General features: G+C 55.6%; 1 protein-coding gene across 1 annotated transcript in view; it reads left to right on the plus strand.

Moving 5' to 3' along the window:
• Nucleotides 1–221: 221 nt before the first annotated feature.
• Nucleotides 222–24,879, plus strand: part of Plekhg5 (pleckstrin homology and RhoGEF domain containing G5) — a 28,187-nt gene continuing 3,529 nt past the window's right edge. Inside the window, exons 1-17 of the mRNA XM_051171207.1 lie at nt 222–294; nt 1,042–1,118; nt 16,932–17,061; nt 18,048–18,150; nt 18,493–18,553; nt 18,800–18,891; nt 19,335–19,471; nt 19,749–19,882; nt 21,437–21,646; nt 21,806–21,997; nt 22,204–22,299; nt 22,818–22,868; nt 23,063–23,212; nt 23,355–23,465; nt 23,577–23,726; nt 23,807–23,944; nt 24,044–24,163. Coding sequence (XP_051027164.1) covers nt 291–294; nt 1,042–1,118; nt 16,932–17,061; nt 18,048–18,150; nt 18,493–18,553; nt 18,800–18,891; nt 19,335–19,471; nt 19,749–19,882; nt 21,437–21,646; nt 21,806–21,997; nt 22,204–22,299; nt 22,818–22,868; nt 23,063–23,212; nt 23,355–23,465; nt 23,577–23,726; nt 23,807–23,944; nt 24,044–24,163 — 1,956 coding nt within the window. The 5' untranslated portion in view covers nt 222–290. The remainder of the gene's footprint in view (nt 295–1,041; nt 1,119–16,931; nt 17,062–18,047; nt 18,151–18,492; nt 18,554–18,799; nt 18,892–19,334; nt 19,472–19,748; nt 19,883–21,436; nt 21,647–21,805; nt 21,998–22,203; nt 22,300–22,817; nt 22,869–23,062; nt 23,213–23,354; nt 23,466–23,576; nt 23,727–23,806; nt 23,945–24,043; nt 24,164–24,879) is intronic.

Consider the following 24,879-nt stretch of genomic DNA (forward strand, 5'->3'; position numbering starts at 1 on the left):
GAGGCCGGGCGCAGTGCGCGCGCTTGGCCATCCCTGGAGGGGTCTGAGGGGCGGTGAGCAGGGCTGGGTGGGACCCCACCTGGGACACACCCCGTCTCCCGGGGAGGCGCCGTCGGTGGCGGTGGTCGGGTGCTGCGCGCTCCCCGCCCCCCCGCGGGCGCCCCGCGCTCCTCCCACCGCCCACCTGCCCCGCCCCGCCTCGCTCGCCAGGCGGCGGCGGCGGCGCTCGGTTCCCCCGCACCCGCGCTCGGTTCTGGGCTCCCGCGCTCGGTTCCTGGCGGCTCGGCGCTATGGGTGAGTGCGACCCCGAGGACGTCTGCTCCCGCCCCGCAGGCCTGCTGGTTGCCCGGGTGGCTCGGAGGGCGTCGCGCAGAGTGGGGGCCGGGCCTGCCCCGGGGAGGGCCTTGCTGGAGCCGGGTGGACGCCGGCCTCTGCACTTGGGACTAGCTGCAGCTGCCCTGTCCTCGCCCGTGACCCTCACTGCGGCCCCCAAGCCCCCGGAAGAAAAGGCATCAGCTTAGAGGGGGGCAAATTCACGGTCAGAGACGGACAGCAGCGAACAGAGGTCGCCCCAGGCCTCTGGAAGGGGGTGTTTGGCTTCAAAGGGTCTGAGTTGGAGAACTGGGCTAAGAAGGGCATCTTGGATCCCTGGAGGTCCTCCTTTCTTCTAGCAGCCGTGCCCCGGATTGCTTAGAAAGTCTGGGGCCCTAGGAGGTTACTGAGCCTCCCGTGTCCCCCACCCCCAACCCTGCTAGTGGGACTGAGGGAAGGAATAGCTGATTTTCAAAGACTACCCCCTGGAATCTGGACAATTTCCCCGGGGAAACTGCACAGAAAAGGGCTCTGCAAACAGATCCCCCTGCAGATAAGTTGGCTTTTAAAAAAAGAAAAGGACACTGACTTCCTTTGAAGGCAGGATTGAGGAGCCCGCCCCATCAGTCCCCTGGCCTGGAAGCTACAAGGGCCCAGGGGGAGTGTGGGTGCTCCCCACCCCCACCCCCCACCCCTGACCCTGAACTGATGCCCTCTGCTTCTCCACAGAAGACCAGAGCCCAGTGGAGGAGAAGGGACTGCGCTGCCAGAACCCAGCCTGCATGGACAAGGGCCGGGCTGCCAAGGTAGGGGGCTGGCCCATAAGTTCTCACTTCACGGGATCTGCTTGGAGCCCTTGCCAGGCACAGGGTGGCTGGTTTAGGAGGCAGAGAGTGTGCTTATGGAGGAATGGGGGGAAATGTCTGTAAAAACAAGGAACAGCCCGGCGGGGTCCTTGCCACTGCTTGAGGGACTGGGAGCCACAGCTCCTTGTCAGAATCTGAGGAAGTGGCTTCCATGGTTTGGTTCAGGACCTGGCCACTCTTCAAACCTGGCCAGAGTTCTGGGGTACGATGGGGCTTGAGCACAGCTGTGGAAATGACCCAGGGGCAACTGGCCTTAGCGTTTGAGCAATTGGAGCAAACTGAAGAGAATGGAGCCATGGAGAGAGGTCAACAGCGAGAGTATCACTTGGGCGCTTCTGTCTGTGAGGCACTGGGCTTTGTGCCACATGCTTTCTGTGCCTTGCTGGTGGCTGTGGCAGCTCACAGGGAAAGGTATTGTCACCTGCTTTCCAGATGAAGATAACCAAAGTTCAGAGAGGGCGTGTGACTGGACAGGGCCCCACAGTTCATAAGGAGGCAGCTCCCTCCTAGCACACATCTGTGTGACAGTGGCCTGTCAAGTGTTGGTTCCTCCCTCCTGGGAGAGGTCCGGGGCCCCATTCCCACTTACAGGTGAGGAAACTGAGGCTCAGAGAGATGGAATGGTTGGCAAGCGGTGGTGGACCAGGGATCCGAACCTGGGATTCAGTTCTGTAAAACCAGAGCTCATGTTCCTAACTTCCGCTCAGCTTGGCCCTGCCAGCTGCATGAGAGTTGAAACGCACCCCCCCCCCCGACCCCCACCCCAACCCATCCGGCACAGGAGGCCCATGGTCAGAAGGAACATGCCGACTGTTCTGGGGGTGGAATTAGGAGGGGGCGGCCTCCAGTTGCCGTGGTCACCAGGCAAGGGGGCGGCTGTGATGTCAGATACAATCTGCTGGCACGGGTGGTGCCTGGCTTTGGGCTCTGGTGTTGGCTGGCTGCCTCTCCCCCAGATTGGCAAGCAAGCTGGCCTCAGCTCCCTCAACACATCTGCTAGGAAACTGAAGCATCGCCCGACCTAAAGGGGTGACCAACGGGTGAGACACATTGTCTCACACCTCCCGGGGGGCTGGGACAGGGCCCCAAGCTGCTGTGGACAGGTCTTGTGGCATGAGAAGATGGCTGGTCTCTAAGCGGCTGACCCTCTGTAGCTTTCAGACCTGCCCTGGTCTGATGGGGGCCACAGGATCACCTATCCTGCCGAGAAAGGATATCCTGAAGGAGGTGGCCTCTGGCGGAAGTGGAGATATGGGTGGTAACAGGAAGAAAGCAGTAGACCATGGAAGGGGATGAGCTACAGGCAGGAGTGCAGAGGCAGAGAGGAGAGGGACAGTGAAGGTTTGGTGAGAAAGAGTGACAGAAGTCACTGCTGGTGCCTTGACTTATCACCATGGTGATGCGTGAGGTACTGCGGGGAAACTGAGCTTAGAGAGGCCAAGAAACCTGCTTACATCACAGAGAGTGCCTGGAGGAACTCGCCCCAGGGTGGGACTCTCTGAGAACAGGGCCTGTTCTTTCGTTTGTTTGTTTGTTTTTGAGGTTGTCCAGAACTCACTTTGTAGACCAGGCTGGCCTCGAACTCACAGAGATCCACCTGCCTCCCAGGGCTGGGATTACAGGCATGGGCCCTGTTCTTAATCTCTTGCTGTTAGCAGGAAAGACCATCTGCAAACAGGGCTGCTCCTGATTCTGGAGGGCGCCCTTGGGTGCTGAGGTCTGCCTCACCCGTGTGTTCTGTTTCTGGACCTCACTAGGGTCAGGGTAACCATGACGGAGTTGCTGATGGAATAGAAGGTGTGCAGTTGGAGAGCAGAGTAGGCCAGGGGAGGGCATTGGGGCCATGAGCCGGGAGGACGCGTGTCCTTTATGTCAGGATTGTATGCCGGGAGACTCCTTAAGAGAAGAGATGAAGATGTGTAGGTCACACCGTTCCGAGATTGTGTCCACCTCTTTGCAGTCCTGTGATCCTGAGCAGCAGCCTCTGCACCTCTCTCAATTGCTCTGAGGATTAAAAGCGGCCCTTTGCTGCTATGTCGGGGAGGCTAGCTGCGATCAGATCATAGAATTCATCTGCAGTGTGGGAATAGTCAGGCCTCTCTCCTGGGCCCTCGAGTGTGCTCTCTGTGTCTCCCTGAGAAAGAGAGACTTTGCAGGGCTCCACTCCAGGCTCTGCCCAGCAAATGTGTATTACACACTGGGAGGGGGCTGGGGTGTGACAGCAGCAGGTGAGTGTCATGGCGTCCTCGGCTCTCCCACAAAATAGCCATATGGCAGTGGGTGACCCTAGCTCTGTGCTGGGGTGGGGGGCCTCCTTGTGGCAGGCATTCTGGTCAAAGTCTGCTCTGCACTTTGGGCCACGAGGGGACATGGTGGAGGGCTGGTGCTGGACCACAGGCCTCCCTACTGATGGGTTTGGGAATCCTCAAACCAAGGGACCAATCCCTAGCAGTCGTGTTTGCCAGGAGTGTGCCGGCCCCAGTACGTGTCTTGTGCCAGCAGCCCACCCTACTCCATCCCTGTGGGATGACAGATGACTTCCTGTGCTTAGGGATCTCATTCCCAAGCAGCCCCCAGGAAGACAGGGAGGCAAATTTTGATTTCAGAGAAGTTTCCCACGTCGGACTAGTCCTCCCTCCACTGTTCAGCCGTGAGCTATTCATCCTTTTACTCAAGGCTGGGGGTCTGTAGGAGTGATGGACTGGGTGGGCATTAGACAGGGTAACCTCGGGTGTTATAGAGGGAGAGAGGAGCAGTCTGGGGTCGTGCCAAGATGAAGGCCAGTGGACTCAGGGCCAAGGGAGGCCGGCACCCTCTGGTGTCCCTGAGTCAGGATGCCATGAGCACAGGGACTGGCCTGTTTTCTGGGGCAATGCTTTGGTAATAAGAGACCAGGAGAGCTGGATGTGGTGGCGCACACCTGTAATCTCAGCACTAGGGAGGCACAGACAGGTGGATCTCTGTGAGTTTGAGGCCAGCCTGGTCTACAAAGTGAGTCCAGGACAGCCAAGACTACACAGAGAAACCCTGTCTTGGAAAAGCAACAAACAAACAAACGGGTCGGGGAGGGAGGTTTGGAGGTCTTTGGAGGTGACTGGTCCCTTTAGAAGCTAGTCAGCTGTAAACAGGCGGTGGCCCTGCCTACTCCTGAGGAAGGCAGAGGAACAGTGTGTATGGATCACTTAGGTTGTGCTAAATAATTTTGAGGGAGCAATTGAAAACTTGGGGCACCTGCCCAGCAAATAAGATTAGAGGAGAGGAGCTGCCTGGTGGGGCCCAGCTCCACAGAGCCAGCGCCGGGAGTCTGAACCCCAGATCTGCCCTTCTGGGGTAAGGGAAGAGGGGCGGGGTTGTTTGGCCCACTGTGCCTCCCTGTGTCCCAGTCCTGAGTACAGTTGGAGGTTTCTGAGAGGGGAGTCTGTATAGAGAGTTCCAGGCCAGTTAGAGTTACACAGCGAAACCCCTCTGGGGTGTGTGTGTGTGTGTGTGTGTGTGTGCGCGCACGCGCGCATGCAGACTCCTCCATGGTTAAGGCACTTGCTCTTGCAGAGGACGTGGGTTCAGTTCCCGGCACCCACATGTCAACTCACAACTGTCAGTAACTCCAGTTCTGAGGGATCTGGCACCCTCTTCTGACCTCTGTGGGCACCAAAGCACACATGTGGTGCGCAGACATACACACTGGCAAAATACTCAGATACATCAAATAAAAATAAATACAATCTTTATTTTGTTAAAGGGAGCCTGAGGAAGGCAGGCAGTTTCTGGGACACCCTGTTCAGAAGCAAGCGGTCAGCCTGGTTTGAGGCACAGGCCCCATGTCCCCTGGTTGGTCCTCCAGCCAGGAAAGTTTCTTGTCACAGCTCCTCCTCTCCCTTGGGCCCAGGAGAATGACCAGGGACTTGGAATACACTATGGAATATGGCCCTGTCATATACACTGAGGCCTACACTTCATTCCCTGTAGCCAAGATCCTAGCTTATCCCCCCTCCCCCAAAGCCACCGCTCGGCTTCCTGCCCCCTTCTGGTTCATGGTCAGGACTTTTCCTGGAACCCTTTATGCTTCAGTCCACTGGGCAGTAGGTGGTGTCACCCCCCACACCTGAGCCATATCTGCTGTTTCCCTCGCTCTGTACACCTCTGGGGTATGACATGTGTAGCTCAAGCTGGGCTGTAAGGGAGGAGACATATGTTCCTAGACCAACTAGAGTGAAGACTGCCCGGGCATGGGATATCTGAGTTAAAGGTCAGAATTCTAAGTTAGGGAGCCTCGTCTTAAGGCCTGCAGTTCCTTACTGAGGGTCCCGTTGACACTACCTTGTTTATTTAATGATGGAATGTGCCCAAACACTTCTGTGGCCATGAGGAATCTGTGGTTGTGGTGTGGGGGCTGCTGGTTAGTGAGGGTAGGGATTAGGGGAGGGAGCCCACAGGGGCCTAGGCCTGTGGGGTACTTAGGAGGCAGCTCCAACCCTGCCCCATCTGAAAGTCCCAAGTGGCCTGAAAAAGAAAAGGTCCTGGGGTGAGGGTGGGGTGGGGGGATGTGCCAGCAGGTGGCACAAGAGGCTGTGCCTCCTGCTGCCTAGGGAAGAGGAGAGGCTGATGAGAGGCCCTGGCCAGTCTTGGTGGGAGACAGGAGATAGAGTACAGAGGGTTCCTAGGCCCTAAGCATGCCCTAGTGACCTTCCTCAGTGACCTTGAGGTTGTGTAGTTGCTGTGTGTGTGTGGGGGGGGGCACATCAAGGTTATGGTAGGATACAGCAGTCATCCTCAGATAGCTCGTTCTAGTGAAGCCAGTGTTCTTCTCATGCAGGTGAGGAGATTGTGGGGAAGGGCCGAGGTAGGTGGGGCACAGAACCTCCTCAGAGTTTTCCCAAGAGCCTTCGTTGTACAGCGGTGGGAGCTGGTACCTGAAGTCCAGGGGCTGCCTTCAAGGAGCAAGATTCACAGACTGCAGCCCCTTCCTCCCACCGAGCTCTGCCTCTCAGCCGGGAGTCTCAAGAGGAAGGAGCCTGTAGCTAAGTTCTGGTCCTGTGCCCTCTGTCCTAGGTCAGGCTCTGCCTCCACATAGGCCTGGAGACCCACAGGACAAAAGGGTGAGGCCAAGAGTAAGGAGGGGCCCTCGAGCCGCCAGCAGCTCTGAGAGCTGCCTGGCAGAGCCACCCCACCCCAGCTGGCCTGCCCACGCATGCAGGCCCCACCCTTGGATATCTGAGGTGATGGGTAGAGCCCTGGGCCATCTCTCAAGGGAGCCAAGCCCTGCTAAAAAAGCCGAGGGCAAGTGTTCTTTCAGACTAGAAGCCTGGCCATCATCTCCAGCCCGTCCATCTGCTGTGGGCTAAGCGCTGGGCTCGTTCAGGATCTTGCCCCGGGTCTGTAGCTCCTACTGTACCCGGAACTTCTCTCCTTCCAGGCTGACCCTGTGTAGACCATGGGAGTCCACAGAATCTTCTGATTTTCTTGGGTTGGGGAAAAGGTCCTGGGGGTGGGGGGTAAAGCACCTGGTTGGGGGGTGCCTCAGAGACTCTATTATTCATCAGCCTCAGCATCTAGTTTCTGGGTATTAGTTTCAACAAGGCAGCCCTGACTCACCCTGGAGCCAGGCTAGTCTGGAACGGGGCCCCCTCCCCAGAGAGTCAGGGGCTGAGACCTCAGGTCTGCTTCTTAGCTCCTTGTTGTCCATTAGGTGGGAGGCCTTTCCCCTCAGGGCAGGGGCTAGCACGCCTTTCCTCATGCCCACTCTGTCACGTTCTTGACCCTATACTCTGGCCTGGGGCAGCAGGGCCCTGGTCCCCTAAGCAGCAGCCTCCACCCCCTCTTGAATACCCCACACATAGGGTGACCAGAGCCCAAGCTCTCAAAAGTCCTTTTTAGGAAAATGTCCTGGCCCAGTGATCTTTGCTTGCGGGGACTTAGTTACCCATACCAGTGGGACTCCTTCTGAGCTGTCTTTGAGCTCTGCCTTCTCCTCAAGAAGTGGTCTTCAAGACCCTCTTGTCCAGACCACTGTTGGCCTGTGCCCGTGCCCCACCCTCACACCATGGCCGAGCCATGGGCAACGGTTCCGATCACAGGCACGCATTTGCCCACTTGTGTATTGGCAACCTCGGGGCAACCTGTAGCCTCTCTCCGGGCCTTAGCTTCTTCCTGTTAAGCTGGGGGCAATCACTGTCTCCTTCTGTGCCTCACTGGGGAGAGCAGGACTTGTCGCTCAACCTCCTGGGACAGGAAGCTGGGAGGTCTCAGTGCGACGTAGTAGCTATTCAACTGTGGGACAAGGACAGGCAGGGGGCTGGGACGAGACCACTGGAATGTGAATGGAAACTCACCTGCCTTAGGTCGGCGGGCACAAAGTCACACACAAGGTCACACACAGGCTCCAGCAGGAGGGAGAAACAGCATGGGGAAGGCTGTGCTGGTTGTTGACCACAGGGGAGATGTCCTCCCTGAGGACTTTTCTGTTCCAAGTTCCTCAATAGCTGCAGACCCTTCCTGTGCTTTCGTTTGTTTGTCCATCGCTCTTGTTTGCGACAGTGTGCCAGGGCCATCCTGAAGATGGAGGATACAGGGAGCCAGACACCGAGGCCACTGGCCTCTGGCAGGGAGGGATGACAAGAACAAGGAAGCAAACAATGTCACGTGATAAGAAAGCTAAGACCGGGCTGGAGAGGTGGCTCAGAGGTTAAGAGCACTGTCTGTTCTTCCAAAGGGTCCTGAGTTCAATTCCCAGCAACCACATGGTGGCTCACAGCCATCTATAATGGGATCTGGTGCCCTCTTCTGAAGGGCAGGCAAACATGTGGGCAGAATACTGTATAAATGATAAATAGAATAAATAAATCTTAAAAAAAAAAAAAAAAAAAAAAGAAAGCTAAGACTGGAATTAATTCAACATTGGGCACTCAGAGAAGGAGACTGAGGGGGTGTTTTGAGAGCTCTTTGGGGGAGGTAGGGCTTGGGGCCTCCTGCCAACCATTTGAAAGTTGAGCACATACAGTTCTACGCAGAGCGTGAGGGGTTCGAACTCTGAGCTTGGGAGCCGTGGGGATATCAGCCAGAAGGCCAGAGGGCAACAGCTCCATGAGACCACCTGGGAGATAAAGGGGAAACCAGGCTGTGGTGGGAGATGGGAAATTCGTTTTCAAGGGAGCTACTAGTACTGTCCATGATGAGTGACCTAGCCTTTGGAGTGAAGGTCGCCCTGGAAGTCAAGGCTTGGCTCTAGCTCCATTCAAAGAGGGCTTGCCGAGCACCCAGGCCCCAGAGTGTAAGCCAGGAGTGGTGTGTTAGGGTTCTCTGGGGTACCAAAATGTACAGAGTGAATCTCCTCCCACAGAAATGGATTTACTAGGATGGCTTACAGGTGGTGGTCCAGCTAATCCAACAATGGCTGCCTGTGAACAGAAAGTCCAATGGATGTCTCAGCTGGGTCTCCGGTAGACGCTAGAATCCTGAAGAAGTAGGTTCTGATGCCAGCGAAGGAGTGGGCTTGCTGCCAAGGCCAAAGCTTCCTCTTCCAGTCCTTACACAGGCTACCAGCAGAAGGCGTGGCTCAAGTTAAAGGTGTGCCTTGCCACCTCAAGATCCAGACCAAAGATGTGTGTCTTTCTACCTCAAAGGTCTGCGCTAGAAGTGGACTGACCCACTTCAAAACAGGCGTGCCCTCCATTTCTGGATTTTAGTTCGTTCCAGATGTAGTCAAGTTGACAAGAACACCTATCATACTGGGCGAGGTGGCTCACGCCCTTTGATCCCAGCACAGGCAGGGGGATCACTGTGAGTTCAAAACCAGCCTGGTCTATAGAGCGAGTCCAGGACAGCCAGGGCTACACTGAGAAGCCCTGTCTCGAAAAACCAATAGATAGATAGATAGATAGATAGATAGATAGATAGATAGGAAACAAATGAGTAGCTGTCACAGTGGTGATCACAACTTTCAGGGGTGCATGCAGATCAGAAGTTTAGGCCACTCTGAGCTCCATAGTGAGTTCTGTGAGACGGTCACAAACCAGCCTGGGTTTAACCGTACCTGTGCACTTGTCTCTTTATGTCTGCCTTAACCCTAGGTGATGGAAGGGAGTAATAATGGCTGCCTCCATTTCCTCCACTTCCCCGGCATGAGTGTAAAAGCCATTTGATAACCAGAACTCAGACAGCCCCACCCCATCTTGGGACCAGAGGCTTGTCGGGTTGTGTTGCGCTCCATCTGGCGGCAGGGACCCAGCCTACCGATACCAGTGACCTCCCGCAAAGGCCTGCCAGGCTGAGGGGTTTCCTTGGCCCAACACCCAGGGGACGGCTGGCGACTGCCCAGCTTCTCCGTGCTTTCCCCGCTTCTCTCTCTCTCTCAGGTCGTGTGTCCCGTTGGAGTCCCCATCTCTGCCACTGCTGCTGCGTGCGATATGGGGGTGGGGGTCCCTAAGGCTTTGCACGGGGCTGACGTGGGCCTCAACACAGGATGCTGGAGACCCAGCAAAGAGAGCTGTTCCCGGTGGATGGCAAGCAGTGTCTTAGGATCGCAAGGGAGTTGGCCCTTAGACCAGCGGCACCCCTCTGGAGCCCCTGGGGTGGAGAAGCACTGGACTGAGTCCCTGGGCGGGGACTCTAGCCCGTCTTCCAGCCTGAGTAGCCCGGGCTGGGAGTGGCTGGGGTTCCGCGGGGTGTCACCAGCCCAGCCCCCTGGGCCTGAGTGCACAATGGCAGGAAGCTGGGCTCTGTGCTTTGTCCCGAGCACAGCACAGACCGTCGCTTCCTCAGGCCACCATGGGGACAGGACCCGGCGTCTCCGGGCGCCGAGCGGCAGCCAGGCCCAGCTCCGAGCTGCCCTCCCCAGACTCCCAGTCCCCCTGGGTTGGGGGTTACGCCCGCAACAGCGAGAGCCAGGTAGGGGGGTGTGGGTGGGCCAGAGCCTAGCGGGTGCATTTAACTTAGTCTTCTCTGTCCCTCTCCCCATGGAGTCGGGGTGGCTGTGCCCCTGTCTGGACTGCACACTGCTAGGTTGTGGGGGTGAGGCTTGGGAGGGGGGTCCCCACCCTGGGGCTTAGAGGCTGGAGAGCAGAGATGCTCCCAAGCCCTGGGCCTCCGGACACACCTGTGGCACACAAGCCACCCCTCCCCCTTTCCTTCCTTTGTCCCACGCCCTCCTATGCCACTCAGCCCCTGCTTCTCCAGCCTTTTAGTCTCCGCCCCAGTGCGAGGGGAGAGTCTGTCTTCCAGCGCTCCTTGACCTGACCTGAGAGTGGGGTGGAGGGGGATGGCTGAGCCCAAGCTTCTGTCTTAGTATTTGTGAGGAGCTTGTCCCACTGACCTGCTGGGCTTCTCCCAGGGAGGTGGGCTTGGTGGACAGTAAGGAAGTGGAGGGAGAGGGGCCGGAGAGTCTAGCTGTGTGAGTGAGTCTGCTTTAGTGCTGGGGACACCCTGTAGCTTGGCATTGGTGACATACGGAAGGCGAGGGCTGTCCAAGAGGGTTTTGCTCTCATCCGGGCTTGTGATCTTCTCTCTGGGGATTCCAGAAGGTCATCCTTACTTCACATGGGAACTCTGGTTCTGTCCCTGCGACTGACCCTCGTACGTCCCCTGAAGTTGACCAGGGGCAGGATGGAGTTTGTAGCTGCTGTCATGGTAGGAGGGCTGATGAAAGTCTCAAGGCTGGAAAGTGAATCCCTTGAGGAGGAATAGAATGAATTGTCTGTCTCTCTGTCTCTGTCTCTCTGTCTTGGTGTGTGTATGTGTCTCTGGGCTGGAACTCAGAGATCTCCCAGACTCTGCCTCTGGAGTGCTGGGATTAAAGGTGCCCAAATCTGCTGTCTTTATGTTGACAGATGTGGCCCTGAATTGGGAGCCCTTCTCAGGAACATACAAAGTGTCTCCACTGTGAGACCGACCCTGGCTTTGGCTGGTATATAGCTACACTTGGCAGTGATGCCTGTAGCTAGCCTAGGTAACAGCAGGGAGCCCAGGCCAGGCTAATGGAGCTGGGGGAAGGAATTAGAGTTGGATAGGTGCCTCCCCAGAGGAGCAGGTGCCTCCCCAGATCATGTAAGGAGGAGGCACTTGTGGGAGCCCCACCTCCACCCCTCACCAACAAAGCCAGGTCATTGTCAGTGTGCTCTGGGACTGCCCGTAGGTACATGTTTTCCTGCCTTTATTAGCGGTGGATTAAAACAGGAACTGGAACCATTTCCAAGCCCTGACCACTCGCTGTGAGGAATCTGGGCCATGATGTCCACTGCGCCGGCATCTCAGGGCCCAGTTCCTATCGTTCCCCCTTTGGGCAGTTCCTACGTCCCTATCTGGAGTAACAGAGAGACACAAGAGCCCAAACATCAAGCATCGAACTAAGTTTGGTTACTTTCCGGAAACTACCTCTCCAAGGCTGACAGCGCCCACCCCCACCCCCGCGCGCGCACACACACACACACACGCACGCTCGCTCTTCTCTCCACGGTTTGATAACCTGGCGGTGGCGTGAAGGTGTATAATTGGGGGTCCGGCATCACGTACCCTGGCTTCAAGCCCTGGCTCGACTGGGTGTGCGACCTTTGGTGATTCGCTTTCATGAGCTTCACACTCCTCTTGTGTAAAGCAAGGATGAGAGGAAATGACACAGAAGTGACTTCAGTGCAGCCCTTATAGACGAGCTCGGAAGGTCCCCTGCCTCTGCCTTGCCGCCAGCGCCCCACCACACACACACACACACACACACACACTTCAGTCACTTTCTCTGCTGTCTGGGCCATCTTCCTCTTGTCTGTCATCGTGGACCTTTCTGTTGAGGCTCTCTCAGCCAGACACTCTCCAGTGCCTCTCCACTTGCCTAATTAATAAATTATGCAAGTATTGAGCTGGCAAGATGGCTCCGTGGGTTAAGGCTCTTGTCGCGAAAGCCGACAGCCCGGATTGTCTAGGCCTGGAGATAGGGCTCTGAGTCAATCCTGGGGGCTCACTGTGTGTTGTGGGGACCAGGCTGGAATATTGAGCAGAGGAAGAAAACGCAATTGAAAGACTGGAGACAAAGCCAAGAGAAGACCATCGAGGAGAGGCCTGCCGGGTGTTACCATTGCAGGCCAGGCACCAGCAAGTGGCAGAGGTGGGGACCTCCTGATTTTACACAGTGACACAGAGTCCCTGCAGGGTTCTGAGTGGATATAGTGCGAGTCCTCCTGGAACAGGGCTCCCTCTGACCGCCCACGGGCAGCTGACCAGATAGGGGATGGGGAGGCCAGTTAGCTCGTTTGTGACGTCATCTATCTGAGAAGCCATCAAGACAGCAGTGAGTGTTAAGGCTGCAGGTACTGGCTCAGCTCTTAGGAGCAGTGGCTGCTTTTTACAAAGGACACAGGTTTGATTCCCAGCACCGGTGTGGCAGCTCACAGCCACCTGTAACTCCATTTCCAAGGGATCTGGCCCCCTCTTCTGGCCTCTGTGGACACTGCATGCTTGTGGTGCACATGTGCACATGCAGGCAGGCAAGAGTCAAGCATGTGATACGAAACAAGCCTACAAAAACAAAAGCCAACAAAAATAAATCTAAAGCAAAAAGGGAAATAAAACAGATTGGTACAGTTTAAGGTCATCATCTACATAGTAAGTTGGAGGCCAGCTTGGGACTGTCTTTCATTTATATTTTTTATTCACTTTATATCCTGGTCATAGCCCCCTCCTACCTCTCCTCCCAGTCCCACCCTCCCTCCCTCTTCCCCCACTTGGGGCCATCTTAAAACTCTCTTTCCTGCCCAGAGGAAAGAAAAAGAGGGCTGGAGAGATGGCTCAGAGGTTAAGAGCACTGTCTGTTCTCCCAAAGGTCCTGAGTTCAATTCCCAGCACCCACATGGTGGCTCACAACCGTCTACAGTGAGATCTGGTGCCCCCTTCTGGTGTGCAGGCGCACGTGCGGACAGAATGCTGTATATTAGTAAATAAATAAATCTTAGGGAAAAAATGCCTACGCCCACTGCCCGTCATGGCAGGAGTTACTGATTATTGAGGCACAAACCACCAATGTTTGTGGAAGCCCTTGAGCTGACTGGGGAAGATAACAAGCCAAGTGTTGGCCAGGGCTCTTTGTTACCTACCAGGTGGGGGTAGGAGGACAGCGCAGGGGTTAGGAGCACTTACTGTTCTTCTGGAGGACCTCACATTGGGCGCCTTGAAACTACCAATCTGAAACTCTGTTCTGGCCTCTATTCGTGCCCATACACAGATGCACACAGAGACACACGCACACATACACCCACCCACCCCACCCCCACACACATACCACCACCACCACCACGAGGAGAAAGGGGGTTTTACGGAAAGTCCCCGAGTGTTCTGCTATGTCCAGTACACTGACGGAAAGAATCAGTTATGTCCTGTCCTGGTCAAACATTCAGACACTCCAAAAAGTCAATATTATTAAGGAAAAAAAAGAGAAGAAGAAGGGGCTGGAGAGATCGGTCAGAGGTTAAGAGCACTGATTGCTCCTCCAAAGGTCCTGAGTTCAATTCCTAGCAATTACATGGTGGCTCACAACTATCTATAATGTGATCTGGTGCCCTCTTCTGGCCTGCAGGTGTACATGCAGGCAGAACACTCTATACATAATAAATACACGGATCTTTAAAAACAAAAAGAGGTGGATTACATCTTTATTCCCAGCACTTGGGAGGCAGAGGCAGGCAGATCGCTGTGAGTTCAAGGCCAGCCTGGTCTACAAAAGCGAGTCCAGGACAGCCAGGACTGTTACACAGAGAAACCCTGTCTCAAAAAACCTAGGGAAAAGAGGGGACGGGGGGAGGGGGGGGGAGACAGAGACAGACACACAGACACAGAGAGAGACATACACACAAAGACAGAGAGAGAGACAAGAGAAATTCATGTGTGGATTTTGTATCGGATTCAGGGTGGGAGGGTTAGACACACATGACATGTGTGTATATATATACACACGCGCGCGCGCACACACACACAGAGAGAGAGAGAGAGAACTAGATATTTCAGCAGGTAAAAGTGCTTGTGCAGTCAGGCTGATGGTCTGTCTTCAGTTCCTGAAACCCACACCGGGGATAGATCATTTGTTCTCTGATGTATACACACATATACAGAGTAATCATTTTTAAAGCTGGGCCAGAGAGATGGCTCAGTGGTTAAGAGCACTCACTGGGTGCTCTTGCAGAGGACCCAGGTTCAGTTCCCAGCACCCACAAGGTGGCTCTCACAGCCATCTGTAACTCCAGTTCCAGGAGACCTACTGATGTCTTCTGGCCTTCCCAGGCAGTACACTTACATGATATGCATACATGCAGGCCATCATTAAAAACTTTTAAAATCGGGCTGGAGAGATGGCTCAGCGGTTTAAGAGCACTGTCTGCTCTTCCAGAGGTTCTAAGTTCAATTCCCAGCAACCACATGGTGGCTCACAACCATCTATCATGAGATCTGGTTCCCTCTTTTCTTGTGTAGGTGTACATGCATGCAGAACACTGTATATGTAATAAATAAATAAATCTTTTTAAAAACTGGGGCTGGAGAGATGGCTCAGTGGTTAAGAGCACCACCTGCTCTTCCAGAGGTCCTGAGTTTAATTCCCCAGCAACCACATGGTGGCTCACAACCATCTATAATGTGATCTGAGGTCCTCTTCTGTCCTGCAGGTGTACATGCAGACCGCACTGTATACATAATAATAAATTAATCTTTTAAAAAATCTTTTTAAAAACATTAAAAATCTTTTTGGGAGGTGGGCACGGCTCAAGGCAGGGTTACTCTGAATAGCCCTGACTGTTCTGGAACTTGCTCTGTAGACCAGGTTGGTCTTGAATTCACCTGCCTCCTAACTGCTAGACTAAAGGTGTGTAACACCACCGCTTAACAGCCCTTTTTTGTTTGTTTGTGACAGTTTCACCATGTAGCTTGGCTGTCCTGGACTTACTATGTAGACCAGGCTGGCCTCCAACCCACAGCAATCTGCCTGCCTCTGCCTCCTAAGTGCTGGGATTAAATGTATGTGCCACCATTCCCGGCTAAACTATTCAAATCTTAAAAAAAAAAAAAAAAAATTATCTGGACAGTGGTGTTGCAGCCTTGAATCCCAGCACTTGGGAGGCAGAGGAAGGTGCATCCCTGAGTTTGGGACCAGCCTGGTGTACACAGTGAGCAAGTTCTGGAAGGTACAGGCCTATAATTCTAGATACTCTAGGGCCAGAGGCAGGAGGATCACAAATTCAAAGCAACTTAGTGAGACACTGACTGACTGAGGAGAGTGAAGAAGAGAGATTCGCGGTGGTTGAGGGCTTAGGAGTTCACTCAGGCCGTGTGAGGGTTCTGCACCAAAGGAGGAGTGAGAGGAGCCAGATGGGACGTGGCTGAGTATCAGAGTCCTGAAGGTTGAAGTGTGTCAGCTCGCTATTCTTTTTTTTTTTTTTTTTATGTACATTTGACATTTGCTATACACGAATATCTGGAGGGGGCCGGAACCACTGAAACTTGAGTTACAGACAGTTGTGAGCTGCCATGTGGGTGCTGGGAATGGAACCTGGGTCCTCTAGAAGACGGTCAGTGCTCTTACCCACTAAGCCATCTCTCCAGCCCCAGCTTGCTATTTTTATAACTCTCTGTAGGTTCCAAGTATTTAAAGATGAAAACAGTGGAATGTCGGGCATGGTGGCTCACACCTGGACCACACTAGGGAGGCTGGGGCAGGAGTCCTTTGAGTTTGAGGCCTGACTGAACTATAGAGTGAGATCCTGTTTGGCACTACCACCACCCCAAAATGGGAAAACTCTTGGAACTCCAGCCTGTCGGAAGGCCAGGCAGGGAGAGCGGAGACAGAGGCTGCAGTCCTCCCTGGAAGGAAGGGAAAGAGGGGAACAGGTGCCAGAGGGCCCGAGTGAGCCCCGGACTCCAGTATGAGACGGAGGGGTAGTGTGCGGACGGACGGAAGGGAAACCTGACCCTGCAGGGAGAGAGTGGGGGAGAAAGTGTGTGGGCAGACCTGGGTGGAAAAGCTGGCTGCAGATTGGATCGGGGGCCAACCATGGGAAGCCCCAGCTGCCCCGGGTGTGCAGCACACTGGGAAGTGGGAGCCTCTGGGCTTCTTAGCTTTTGTTTTTGTTTTTTTGTTTTTTGTTTTTAATGGAAAAAGCAGAAAGCAGGGTGGGACTGCATTAGGGCTAGGCCATTGGAGGCTAGGCCCTTGGCCATTGGAAGGTTAAGAAGCTGACAGCCCTCCAGGAAGGGTAGCCCTTGGCCGTTGGAAGGTTAAGAAGCTGACAGCCCTCCAGGAAGGGGAGGTACAGATAAATAAAGATAAATATGGTAAATAGAAGCTCAAGTCACCAGGCAGGGTTGGTGCCTGCCTGTGTGCGTCAGTGACAGCCACAACACATGCTTTGTACACTTCAAAGCTCAGGCAAGTCATAGGCCTGAGAGCAGAGGGCCCAGGCAGCCAGGCTAGAACACTTATCACAAGTTCAAGGTATTCAGTGCCTACTGCAGGACACGCCCAAGCTTCTTTTGGGGGGGGGGTTCTTCTGCCAGAAAAGCCTGGGTAATTACCCCCCCCCCACACACACACACTGAAGTCTCAAAGGATGAACAAAGGGTTTGTTTTTCTCTGTATACCTTGGAAACCTGCAGTGGGCAGGCCATCCGGTGAGTGACTGAGGGAGGCAGAAGGGAGCCGGTGGATGGCTGCAGCAGTGGTCTGTCTGTTAGGTATGTCTGTCTGTCTAGAGCCCGTCCTGACTCCTCCTCCCTACCCTTTGCCCACAGGTGTGCCATCATGCCGACTGCCAGCAGCTGCACCACCGGGGGCCCCTCAACCTGTGTGAGGCTTGTGACAGCAAGTTCCACAACACCATGCACTATGATGGGCACGTTCGCTTTGACCTGCCCCCACAAGGTAAGCCCCCAGGACGCAGCCTGGCCTGGGAAGCTCCGAACTCCCTGTCTTGGTGGTAACAGCGCTTGGGGGTGGATTTTGGAACCTTGGTGGGTCCCTGTGAGGAACCGGAGAACTGGATGCAAATCTGTAGATAAACCTTCCCACAGCTGTCCCTGCTCCAGCCAGGTCAGCCCCGAAGCACCTTATTTCTGGATTTTTGCCTACCCTTGCGGCCAGCAACTTTGAGGCAAACTCCCCTCCCTGCCGCTGCTGCCCTAGGAGAGCAGGTGTGGTGGCTCTCGTGTTTGGAAGGAGCTTGGAGGAGGGATTTAGAAAGCACTCTAGGGTGCGGGAGAGATGGCTCAGATGGTTAAGAGCACTGGCTGCTCTTCCAGAGGTCCTGAGTTCAATTCCCAGCAACCATTTATAATGAGATCTGGTGCCCTCTTCTGGCATGCAGGCACACATGGTGATGTCTGCTCTTCTAGGCATCCCGAGTTCAATTCACAGAAGCCACATGGTGGCTCATGACCATCTATAGTGAGATCTGGTGCCCTCTTCTGGTGGGCAGGCGCATATATATATCAATCAGAATGCTGTATATATGTTATAAATAGATAAATCTAGCTGTATGGGGCTCTGAAAGACCCGCAGAGCCATGATCACCTTTCCGGGTAAGAGAGACAAAGGGGTCCGGGGACTTCAGGTGTCTTCAAGGCAGAAGGGACAGCCCCCGAGGCACGGCCTTCTTGCCCTCATGTTATAGACGTATCCAAGGCCACAGGTGGGTGTGTGTTCAGGGTGGGGCACCACCTGGGCATCATCACTGAGCCTATGGCTCTTTGGGTCTGGAGGGTGTAGATTACAACGAGGGATCCCATTCTTGGCAGATCACTGGGGAGATCCAGGCACTGTGGCTCTGCAGGAGGCCATGTTTAAGGGATAAGGGTGGAGACCAGAAGGGGGAGGGGCAGGTTCACCATCCCCGCTCCCTTTCTCCAAAGGCTCCGTCCTGGCCCGGAATGTTTCCACCCGCTCCTGCCCCCCACGCACCAGCCCTGCTGCAGACCTGGAGGAAGACGAGGAAAGCTGTTTGGATGGAAAAGGGTAGGTGTGGTCCATGGGCAGAGCAGCCCCTGTAGGATGGAGGCCAGGGACCACATGCTTCAGTGGCCTACTCCCGTGGACTGGTGGCTGACGCCCCTGCTAGCCAGCCTTGCTCTGCTTTCCACAGGAAACTGTCCCAGCTCAGGCCAACAGGCCTGGGTGGCGCCTATCTAAACTAGTTAATCGTTCTGTGTGACTCCAGTGTTGGCCACCAGGGGGCGGACAGCCCCACACAGGCCGCAGGTAGAATGCATCCAAGTGGCTTCCGCTTGATGAGGGGTGGCAGCCATCCCACACTGGTGAGGACCCACCCACCAGCCCCCAGCATCTGCTTCCCTACAGGGACCGGAAGAGCACAGGCCTAAAAATCTCCAAGAAGAAAGCAAGAAGGAGACACACGGATGTAAGGACGCAGGAGGGCTGACCACTTCCTGTCCCAAACTGCCCCCACCCACCCCCTTTTCTTTCCCTGATCCTAGTCCCCCTGCACTGAGTTCCAGGGCTGGGGGTGAGCACACGCCCCCTCCCTACAGGAACTTCTCAGGCAGGTGGGCTGGGGAGGTCTTCATCTGGACCACAGGGTGTTGGTGGGGACATGATGGATGACAGTGAAGCTAACAGACGCTCGTCCTCTCACTTGTCCTCTCAGGACCCAAGCAAGGAGTGCTTCACCTTGAAGTTTGACCTGAATGTGGACATTGAGACAGAAATTGTGCCGGCCATGAAGAAGAAGTCACTCGGGTAAGGCGTGGGGAGGACGTGGGGAGGACAGATACAGCTCCGTTGTCAGGGCTCTCAGTCTCTGCAGCTGTGTGTGTGCTCAAGAGAGAGCACTCGTGTTCAGTGGTGTGTGTGTGTGTGTGTGTGTGTGCGTGTGCGTGCGTGCGTGTGTGACTGCGTACGTGTGCGCGCGGGCTCCCATGCATCTGTGCACCGCTCCTGTGGGCAGGCCTCTGTGGATGTAACCCCTTTACAAGGCTCGCCTGTGCACTCTACTCCTGACTGTGTGGCTGAACTGAGAGGGGCCTATAAAACTCTGGGGCAGGTATCTGTGTACCTGTGGGTGATGCTGTGCATGCTCTTTTTTTTTTTTTTAAATCGAGGAGGTGGCTGGAGCTATGTGGGTGGGTTGGGGAGCCACATGATTGTCCCCCCTAAAACACATATTCCTTCCCGGGGTGCAGGGAGGTGCTGCTGCCTGTGTTCGAAAGGAAGGGCATTGCACTGGGCAAAGTGGACATCTACCTAGATCAATCCAACACACCCCTGTCCCTCACCTTCGAGGCCTACAGGTTTGGAGGACACTACCTGCGGGTCAAAGGTGAGCAGCGCAGCAGGATGCAGGGGCCAACCATCTGGGCCGAGGTGGCATCCTGGATCTGGAGCCCTTCCTGGGTTCCTATTGGCCACGGTCCTGAACAGGCTCATTAACATACAGGTGTCTCTGCTGGGCGCTGGTGGCTGGGGTTGGCAGGGCGGAGCTCCCACGGAGGGTAACTCGGCCTAGACTCGAATCCTCTGGAGAGAGAGGGCTGGGGCCCCTATGTCTCCCAAACCTGGGCACTGAGGACTCCCTGTGCCCCAACATGCCACCCTAGCCAAGCCCGGGGACGAGGGCAAAGTGGAGCAGGGAGTGAAGGATTCCAAGTCCCTGAGTCTGCCTGTCCTGAGGCCCCCCCTGTCGGAGCGCGTCGACCCTCAGAACCGCCGAGAGAACAGTCTGGACATCTTGGTGAGCAGGAGGGACTCTGTGTGTGTGTTTGGGGGGTGTTAGGGTGTCCCTCAAGGAAGAGTCATCCTGGATTCTTCACCACTACACTCTTGGGGCTTAGTCCCCACTTGTGCGGGGTGTGTTGGCTGTGAGGACAGTGGTCTCTGTATGTGGCTTCTCTAAGATGTTTGTCTCTAGTGTGCTTCTCTGGGAGCAGGAAACGAGCACATTTATGTTGGGAAGGGACAATATGTCGCCTACTAGGTGTGAGTGCTTCGTGGGTGTGCCCCGTTTTTATTTAAGTTTTTTGTTTGTTTTGTTTTTGCAAGACAGGGTTTCTCTGTGTAGCCTTGGCTGTCCTGGATTCTGCTTTGTAGACCAGGCTGGCCTGGAACTCACAGAGATCCATCTGGCCTGCCTCTGCTTCCGGAGCGCTGGGATTCAAGGCATGTGCCACCACGCCCAGCCTTTGTTTTGTTTTTGAGACAAGGTCTCACTGTGTAGCCTTGCCTGTCCTGGAACTCTTTATATAGGGGAGGCGAGTGTTAAAGTCACAGAGATCACCCTGGCTCTGCCTCCTGAGAGCTGAGATTAAAGGCATGCCTCAGCACACCTGGCCTTTTTTTTTTTTTTTTTTGAGGGGGGGGATGATTGAGACAGGGTGTGTGTGTGTGGTGTGTGTGTGTGTGTGTGTGTGTGTGTGTGTGTGTGTGTGTGTGTGTGTGTGTCCCTAGCTGTCCTGGAACTTGCTCTGTAGACCGGGCTGGCCTCGAACTCAGAGATCCAACTGCCTCTGCATTCCAAGTGGTAGGATTGAAGGTGTGCACCTAGCCACCTGGCTCTTTTTTCTTTTTTTAAAAATTTTTTAATTTTTTATTTTTTTGAGACAGGGTTTCTCTGTGTAGCCTTTGCTATACTGAACTTGCTCTGTAGATCAGGCTGACCTGGAACTCACAGAATCCATCTGCCTCTGCCTCCCAAGTCCTGGGATTAAAGGTGTACGCCACCATGCCTGGCTTGGCTCTTTTTTCGTTTTCTCTTTTTCTTCTTTAATTTTTGAGCATTTACTTTTTTTTAATGCTTTGCCTGCATGAATATATGTGCCACATACGTGCAGTGCCCTTGGAGGCTATAACAGAGCCTCAGAAGGAACTGGTGTCATTTAGACAGTTGTGAGTCCCATGTCAGTGGTGGAACAAACCCTGGTCCTCTGCTAGAGCAGCCAGTGCCCTTTGCTCTTGCGCATAACCACTGAGCCATCTCTCCAGCCCTAATGGGACCATTTGAAATTCTGTTTGTGGGTGGCACTGTGTCTCTGTGTGTGTGTGTGTGTGTGTGTGTGTGTGTGTGTGTGTGTGTAACTCTTGAATTCTTCCTGCTTGTAGCCAGCTGGCCTGGGGCAGTAGTCCAGTTGAGCCTGTGTGGACCCTTGGGTCTCAGGGGGGGTGGTACTCTGGGTCAAGTATGCAGAGCCCCTTTCGCCTGCTTGGTTGATCTGTGGTTCTGGAGACCCTGGTGTGGAGCTGTGGGGCCGGTGGGAACCGCACTTGACCGGTCCTGTTCCTCCCTGGTCAGGCCCCCGGCCGCCGTCGCAAGAACATGTCTGAGTTCCTGGGGGAGGCGAGCATCCCTGGGCAGGAGCCCCTCACGCCTTCCAGCTGTTCTCTGCCTGTTGGCAGCAGCGGGGGCACCAGCAGCGGGGGTAGCGAGAGCTGGAAGAACAGGGCAGCCAGTCGCTTCAGCGGTTTCTTCAGCTCCAGCCCCAGCACCGGTGCCTTCAGTCGAGTATGTGGCCCTATGGGCTCAGGGCAAGAACCCTGGTCCCAGCCCTGGCCCTGGCCCTGGCCCCTGCCCTGCCCTGACCCTGGTCCCAGCCCTGGCCTTGGCTCTGCCCCTGACCCCTGTCCTGCCCTGCCCTGACCCTGGCCCTGGGTCTCCTTCCAGGAAGTGGACAGGATGGACCAGCTGGAGAGCAAGCTCCACGCCTACAGCCTCTTCGGGCTACCCCGTATGCCCCGGAGGCTGCGCTTTGACCAGGATTCCTGGGAGGAGGAAGGAGAGGATGATGAGGAGGATGAAGACAGCATGAGCCTGAGGCTGGAGGACAGCTGGAGGGAGCTCATTGACGGGCATGAGGTGGGTGTGGATGTTTTAGGTAGCGGCCTACTGCAGCAGTGGCGTTATTATCTGGGATCTCGCGACAGTCACAATCCACATGCTGGGGAGGGCGGCCTCCCCCTCCTGTTCCTAACAAGCAAATGGGGAGGTTGCATGCCGGGTTGCTTGCTCTTCCCCCACGCACATCCTAGGCTACTGGCTGACCTGCTCTGCCCTCCCTCTAGAAGCTGACCCGGCGGCAGTGCCACCAACAGGAGGCAGTGTGGGAACTCCTGCACACAGAGGTCTCCTACATCCGGAAACTGCGCGTCATCACCAACGTGAGTTGTGGGACCGGAACCCCTGTTGCCGCCGCCAGCTCACCTGCAGAGGCCAGCTGAGGGAAGCCTCAGCTAAGTTGGGCCTTTGCCTGTCAGCGGTTGACTGCAGGAAGAGTCAAACACGGGCTGCACCTGGGGAGGAGCGGGTCCCTACAGGTGCCTGGGAGGGGCCTTCAGGCGTCTTGGCTGGGTGAAGCTTATTTAACAACCTGGTTGCTCAACGGCTGTATCTGAACACCTGCTGTGTGTTAGGTTCCCAGGATCAGCCACCCTGGGTGGGACAGAATGGATAGGCATTTAAGGGATTCAACTGGGCTTCCTGGAGGTGACCCAGAGCATGCCCGGTGTGCGGAGAAGCCATTCTCCCCAGCTCTCCTCCTGGTGGGACCAGTCAGGGTGACCATGGGTGGGTTGGAGCAGAGCCTTCCCCGAAGGGGGTAACTAAGAGTCTGGGAACGACTTCAGGGCCGGGACACCACCCCCACATGTCCCTGCTGCAGCGTCCCCTCCCCTTACAGCTGTTCCTGTGCTGCCTTCTTAACCTGCAAGAGTCGGGGCTCCTGTGTGAGGTGCGACCTGGCCTGGGGCGGCGGCGGGGGAGGTACTAGGAAAGAGGCGGGGCCTTGGCTGGGGGAGGGAGAAGGGAAGGTGTAGGGTGCTTGTCCCGGGGCGGCGGCGGGGGAGGTACCGGGGCTTGGGCGGGGCTAGCCTGGAGGAGGAGGGGGGGCGGGGGCGGAGCCGACCGGCTGCTGTGTTCGCCCAGGTGGAGGCTGAGCGCTTGTTCAGCAACATCCCTGAGATCGCGCGGCTGCACCGAGGGCTGTGGGGCAGCGTGATGGTGCCGGTGCTGCAGAAGGCGCGGCGGACGCGGGCGCTGCTGCAGCCGGGGGACTTTCTCAAAGGCTTCAAGATGGTACGGGCAGGGACGCGGAAAAACCCTCATGGGTAGTAGATCTTGTCTGCCCATCCGTTCCCTTCTGGGGTGGTACCGGAAGCCCCTGGGACGGACCCCTGGAATCCGGATGTAACTGGTGCCGTCGTTTGTCCCTGGCCAGTTCGGCTCACTCTTCAAGCCATACATCCGATACTGTATGGAGGAGGAGGGCTGCATGGAGTACATGCGCGGCCTGCTGCGTGACAACGACCTGTTCCGCGCGTATGTCACGGTGAGGGCCTGGAGCTTTGGGGCGCAGGAACTTAGGCACAGCTGGTAGGCCCGGCCTGAGGAGGGGAGGGTGCGGGTGAGGTTAGACCTGAGCTCCGCCCCACCCCTACAGTGGGCGGAGAAACACCAGCAGTGCCAGCGGCTGAAGCTGAGCGACATGCTAGCCAAGCCCCACCAGCGGCTCACCAAATACCCACTGCTGCTCAAGTCCGTCCTGAGGAAGACAGACGAGCCCCGCGCCAAGGAAGCCGTCATCACCATGGTAACCTGGACGGGCTGCAAGAGCGTCCTACGCTCCGTCTCTCCCAGATCCTGGCCCTGAACCCCTTTGCCTTTCCTCAGATCGGCTCTGTGGAACACTTCATACACCATGTGAACACGTGCATGCGGCAGCGCCAGGAGCGCCAGCGGCTGGCAGGGGTGGTGAGCCGCATCGATGCCTACGAGGTGGTGGAGGGCAGCAACGACGAGGTGGATAAGGTGCGCACTGAGTCTCTGGGGTCCTTCTGGAAGCACGGGGTTGTCAGCGCTCACTTGGGGGCCCCCTGACCTCTCTGATATCTGCACCCCTTTCCAAAGCTCTTGAAGGAGTTTCTACACCTGGACCTGACAGCACCCATGCTTGGCGCCTCCCCTGAAGAGACTCGACAGCTGCTGCTGGAAGGGAGCTTGAGGATGAAAGAGGGGAAGGACAGCAAGGTGACTGTAGGCCCACCCCACACCCGGAGCCCTTGCCTCCCCACCCACCCCACACCCGGAGCCCTTGCCTCCCCACCTTTGCCCTGTAGGTCTTCTGTCCTTGCTGGGCTGAGTTAGTGGATCCTGGCTGCCTGGTTAGTTCTGGCGAATACCCTGGTTCGCTTTCCAATTGATGTGATAAATCCCCACACTCAATCATTTGGGTAGGAATCCAGAGGGGATCAGATCCCATTACAGACGGTTATGAGCCACCATGTGGTGCTGGGGATTGAACTCAGGACCTCTAGAAGAGCAGCTAGTGCTCGCTTATTTATTGATGTATTTATTTAAGATTTACTTATTTTGTGTATGGCCGCCCACCAGGAGAGGGCACCAGATCTCATTATAGATGACTGTGAGCCACCATGTGGTTACCTGAAATTCAACTCAGGACCTTTGGAAGATAGCAGTTAGTCATCTTCCCAGCCTCTCTCACTCTTCCTTCTCCCTTTTTTAAAAACTTAGTTTTATTTAATTACTTTATTTACTTTAGGTTTTTCAAGACAGGGTTTCTCTGTATTAGCCTTGACTGTCCTGGACTCACTTTGTAGACCAGGTTGGCCTTGAACTCAGAGTGATGCGTCTGCCGCTGCCTCCCGAGTGCTGGGATGCCCAGCCTTCTTCCTTTTCCTTTTATGGTGGATTGAGCCCAGGTCCTCAGGAGTGCTAAACAGACC

This window comes from Acomys russatus, chromosome 29, assembly GCF_903995435.1.
Source record: "Acomys russatus chromosome 29, mAcoRus1.1, whole genome shotgun sequence".
Lineage (NCBI taxonomy): Eukaryota > Metazoa > Chordata > Mammalia > Rodentia > Muridae > Acomys > Acomys russatus.